Source organism: Cyprinodon variegatus, unplaced genomic scaffold (genome assembly GCF_000732505.1).
Source record: "Cyprinodon variegatus isolate N-32 unplaced genomic scaffold, C_variegatus-1.0 Scaffold981, whole genome shotgun sequence".
In the NCBI taxonomy this organism is placed as follows: Eukaryota; Metazoa; Chordata; class Actinopteri; order Cyprinodontiformes; family Cyprinodontidae; genus Cyprinodon; species Cyprinodon variegatus.
In genome coordinates this window covers 92,785-97,926 of record NW_015151434.1, presented here as the reverse complement: position 1 = coordinate 97,926, position 5,142 = coordinate 92,785, and the positions used below count along the sequence as shown (strand labels likewise).

Genomic DNA, 5,142 nt, shown 5'->3' with positions numbered 1-5,142 from the left:
AAACAACTACTAACTCAGTGTTCTAACATCCGCAAACGGCAGCTCCTATCACAGCTAGAAATTGATGAGGTACAACTGACATGTTGCGGCAAGGGGGAGTCAGGACAACAGGTCAGTAGGGAGATAACAGCATCCCAACACAGAGAGATTGGGTCCCCAGCCCCAACAACAACAAGCCCACTAAACGTAAGGGCGGCTGACCTACGACAGCAGATCATAACCAAACTGGATCCCCTAGTACGACGAGCAAGACTGCCAAGGCTAAGTGACAGAGTACCCTCTGAAAGACTTCTAGAAGGTGTAAATGCAGCGCTACATACTATCCCTACTAAAGACATAACTGAGACCAACGAGCTGACCTATGCTACAGCTACAGTGATCCTAGAGATGCTTGGCTATAAGATAAACACCACAGGCCATGGAGGAGAAGGCTGGAAGCCAAGATCAAGGCAACACCGAGAGAGGTTAGTCAGCTCTCAGACCTGCAGAAAGGTTTAGGGGAGAGGTTACCTAAGTACAACAAGCTGTCGATCCCTGAGGCTCTAGAAACTGCCAAACAAAGATTCGCCGCCCTGGCCACCCGCCTAAAGAGATACAAGGGAGAAGCAGAAGTCCGGAGAATAAACCAGGTGTTCTCCACCAACCCATCCAAATCACAGTGGCAGGGTAATTCAAGATCAGATCCACCCAGGGCTGAGACTGAACAGTACTGGAGAAACGTATGGGAGAAGGAGGTATACCACAACACCAATGCTCAGTGGCTAGAAGGTCTAAGAACAGATCACAGCAATCTCCCAGAACAAGAACCAGAAACCGTTACAATGGCAGATGTCCAAGAAAGAGCGGCAGGTATGAAGAGCTGGACAGCACCAGGCCCTGACATTATTATGGCAGCTCCAACAACCATTATCAACATTGACAAAGAAGCAACTACTAACGCAGTGTTCTAACATCTGCAAACGGCAGCTCCTATCACAGCTAGAAATTGATGAGGTACAACTGACATGCTGCGGCAAGGGGGAGTCAGGACAACAGGTCAGTAGGGAGATATCAGCATCCCAACACACAGAGATTGGGTCCCCAGCCCCAACAACAACAAGCCCACTAAACGTAAGGGCAGCTGACCTACGACAGCAGATCATAACCAAACTGGATCCCCTAGTACGACGACCAAGACTGCCAAGGCTAAGTGACAGAGTACCCTCTGAAAGTCTTCTAGAAGGTGTAAATGCAGCGCTACATACTATCCCTACTAAAGAAATAACTGAGACCAACGAGCTGACCTACGCCACAGCTACAGTGNCGTTGAGCTGCCATGAAAAGACTGAACAGCTGAAAAAAAATCTGACTAAAGAGAGAAACAGAGCAAAAGAGGCTGAGGAGAGCTTGTCTAAGCAAGAGCAGGAACCTTTTAAATAAATGCTGCTTTGTTCAAACTGCAGCAACACGTGGAGAACCAAAGACTGTTCTGGAGCAAAGAGAAAGCCAGTCTGCTGACAGAGCACGACAATAAAGATTGTCGTTAAACTTTTTATTTTTATTTTTATTTTTTATAGTGTCCTGTCTGGCAATGTGGCAATAAGAATAATTGTCGTTAAACTTTAACGACAATCCTCCTCTTTAACGACAGACCTTGAGAATCATAGACAGGTTTCAGATATTACACTCTAACAATGGAACCAAACGACCCACTCATCGGTTTCTATTTGCATGTTTCCAAGCAATACAAGGCCTTGTCTCTATAAAGACACAAACTCACTGCAGATCCAGACCTTTGAATTGAGAAAGCTTCCTGGAGAGGTAGCGAAAAGTCTTCAAACATTGGAAACCAAGTCCAGTGGATGTTTTTTAAAAACTTTTTTAAACTTCATGGAGTGACTATGACCTGGATGACTGAGAATCTTCATCAGCTTACCACCCCTTTTTTATTTCTCTCAATTGATTTAATAATAAAAATACAATAATAATCAATTGTATTTGTAGAAAAAAATTACATTTAAGAAAAAAATTCTAAGTGTTACATGTAAAATCATCATAGAAGGGTAAAATCAAAATTTAAAACTAAAAATCGCTTTTAAACACATAAAATCAATAGCATAATTGTAAAATGTTAACAGTCATACGTCCTGCTAAAAAGATGTTTCTAATTCTTTTTTAAAAGAACAAAGTTTTGAAATATTTCTTAGAAGATAGAAGGAGATTTTGCAGAGGTGTTTGATATGGGGTTCAAAGGTAGTTGTGGATCAAATCTTACACTGAGATTGGTGGCTGTTGTGAAGAGAGGAATTTCCTGGCCATATTATTGTTTCTATACAATTTCTTCTTATTCTACTCTATTTTTACTCTGGGTTATATCCATCTCCTGACTGACGCCAGACGGGGCGTGACTACAAGGGGTGGGTGATGATAATTCTATTATCTATCCCAGAATCTGTATTACACAATAAAATAAACCCTGCTTAAAAAAGACATGAAGGAGGAGAGGGAAACTTCAACAGAGAGTCTGATGGAAAAACTGGAGGATCTGCAGCATCAGACGGAGAAAGAGCAACAGAGAAAAGCCAAAAAGAAAACCCTCAGGAAAAAGAGGAAGTTTTTTAAACGCTTTAAAAAGGCTCCACCTCAGTCAGAAAACTGAGCTCTACTAAACCTCATGAAAGCCTCCTCCAACCCAACCATCCGACTTTAATAGTGTATTGATTCATGGCGTTAAGTTTGATTAATTTACAGCTATTAGATTTTAGTTAAAAACCCATATTATTTTCTAAAATGAATAGAATTTAATGTTTTAGTTCTTTTCTTCTGGTGTTGAAGCGTTTAACAGGAGTGATGTGAGAGTGTGGCTATGGAGGTGGGCTGATAGGGGTGTGCTTTGTTAAAGCCGTTTTGCAGTGTGGAGACTTTAATCTGCAGTTTTATGTTAAAAAATATCAGTCTGAAATATGACAACTTAATTCGTCTTAATGAAGCAACAAAAGCTATTGTACTATAAACAACTTAGCGGGATGTTTCATTTTTATACAAACTAAAACCTCTTTTGAACATTGGAAGATAACTCTGAATAATTTTAATTCTACCATTAAACTAAATAATATTGACGAATAAATAATAAGCTACAGATTGATCAGTAAATAGAAAAGTTTTAACTCCTTTGTTGATATGAATAAAAAAATAAACTGGACCCAAATTAAAGTACATTTACAATATCTGTAATCTCTATAGAAAAAGCACACAATAAAAAACATTATTGGTTTATGATTAAACAACAAGGAACCCACAGGAAATTCCTGTGAAAAACATAAATATTTCATTAATCAGTCAAATAAATCCACACAACCAAGCAGTTTTTTTTTTTAGGTCTGAATAACGTGCCACAGTACAGATCCCTGATCAGGAACATGAGCTCCATAGTTTCCTAAAGTTCTCTACATTCAGAGGAAACCTAAAATTAGTACCAGAAATATGGAGTTAAAAAGTAAACCAGCAAAGCAAACTCCAAGAAATATTAAAACGCTGAGAATAAGTGACTGGTATAAAACCTCATTATGTAGAGAACAGCTAACCATTAAACAATTCAATTTTTTCACAGATTAACTAAAAGGAAGTAAAAAAGCTCCTCTTTTCCAGATTATTTAGTGGATGACAGAAAAAAACTGTTATCAGATCAGTTTTTTTGTGGGACATCCAGCTGTAAACAGATTAAACTGGTTTAAACAACGTCTCTGGCTCAGTCCCAATACCTCCAATTGTTGCTCCTACCTCCTGTTCCTAGCTCCCATCCCTTCACCTTTCATGGGGTCAACAGTAAGAACCAGGGTTTAATGTGTAGCGTTACAGATGTCATTAAGCAGCAGACACACACATGAATGATGCTGTTCAAACTGGGATTACAGCCTTCTGGGAAAGGACTACAAAAAAACAAAGTTTCATAAAAGTAACAAATGGCTGAATCTCTGTGTTATAAAACCCCCAATATATGAAGGTGTGAACATTAGCATGTGTCACAGAGTAGAATGAAGAAGTAATGGATTTTTGTTAAACTCTGTGATGTGGGCTGTGCCTACACATCCTGTCATGCAAAGGATCATGGGAAACCATGTAGCTCCTAGAGGTGGCTAGGAACACCAGGAGGTCCCTGCACTAAATGTACTGGTGACAGGAAGCATCCTGCTTCCTCTTCCTAGCTCCTTCCTTCCTGCCAGGACTATTCAGACAGCACTTATCATGGTGACCACTGACAGACTTCAGCCGTGGCTTTAGTGTCCTTATAGATCTGAGGAGTCTCTATTGCAGTGGTCTGAAACTCCAATCTTCAAAGGTCGACACACCTGAACTAAAGAGCTAAACTGCCTCAGCAGCAGCAGCCAAGCTTTACAGAGCTCTGCTAATGAGCTCATTCTGGAGTCAGGTATGTTGAATCAAAGATGCATCTAAAAGTTTTAGGACAGCAGCCCTGGAGGACTGGTGTTAGACCTAGGTGTGGGCTTCGTCTGGGGTGGGGGTTCTGCATGGTTTGTGCGTTTTTTTGTTGTTTTTTTTCTCTTGGAAAGCCAGGAGGTATGGTGGACGGGATGGGTTGATGGTGGAGTTGGCCTTGTTGTCCAGATGGCTCGCGGACCCTGCCGCCTATCCTTGGCTCCCAGGGTATGCTGGTGTGACTAACGGGGACCCCTCTCCGGGTGGGCTCTCAGGGATCAGGGGTGCCTATTGAAGTCAGCGGGGGGCTGCCTCGCTGGGAGTGCAGTGAACCCCCAGTCCTTTTCTTCCCATCCCCAGAATCCTCCCTCTGCCTGCTCCATCGCCTTGCCACACATATAAGATCTTCACGCCTTCTCACCTTAGACTGTATATATATATATATATATATATATATATATATATATATATAGGTTCGATTCCCGGTATGGACATCCATGTGGACCCTCAGGCAAGGTCCTTTTTGCTTAGTGGCCTACCTCAGGCATGAGTGAAACCGCAAATACAAGAGCCATCCCGGCTCGGACGTCGCCCGGGTTAACAAGGTCCGCGTCAGTTGCTAGGGAACCAGGGCAACTTGACAAATTGGCTACTGGAACAAGACATAGATGGACTAGAGCAGAAAACTTGGAACTGATGAAATGCTACCATACAAGCATCCCCAGT

General features: G+C 41.6%; 1 protein-coding gene across 1 annotated transcript in view; it reads right to left on the bottom strand.

Moving 5' to 3' along the window:
* The window catches only part of LOC107100516 (NACHT, LRR and PYD domains-containing protein 12-like), a 90,357-nt gene extending 86,578 nt beyond the window's left edge, over positions 1 to 3,779 (bottom strand). The window contains exons 1-2 of the mRNA XM_015399031.1: positions 3,760 to 3,779; positions 511 to 584 (exon numbers count right to left, since the gene is read on the bottom strand). Of these exons, the coding sequence (XP_015254517.1) occupies positions 511 to 584; positions 3,760 to 3,779 (94 nt within the window). The remainder of the gene's footprint in view (positions 1 to 510; positions 585 to 3,759) is intronic.
* Between the last annotated feature and the right edge of the window lie 1,363 nt (positions 3,780 to 5,142).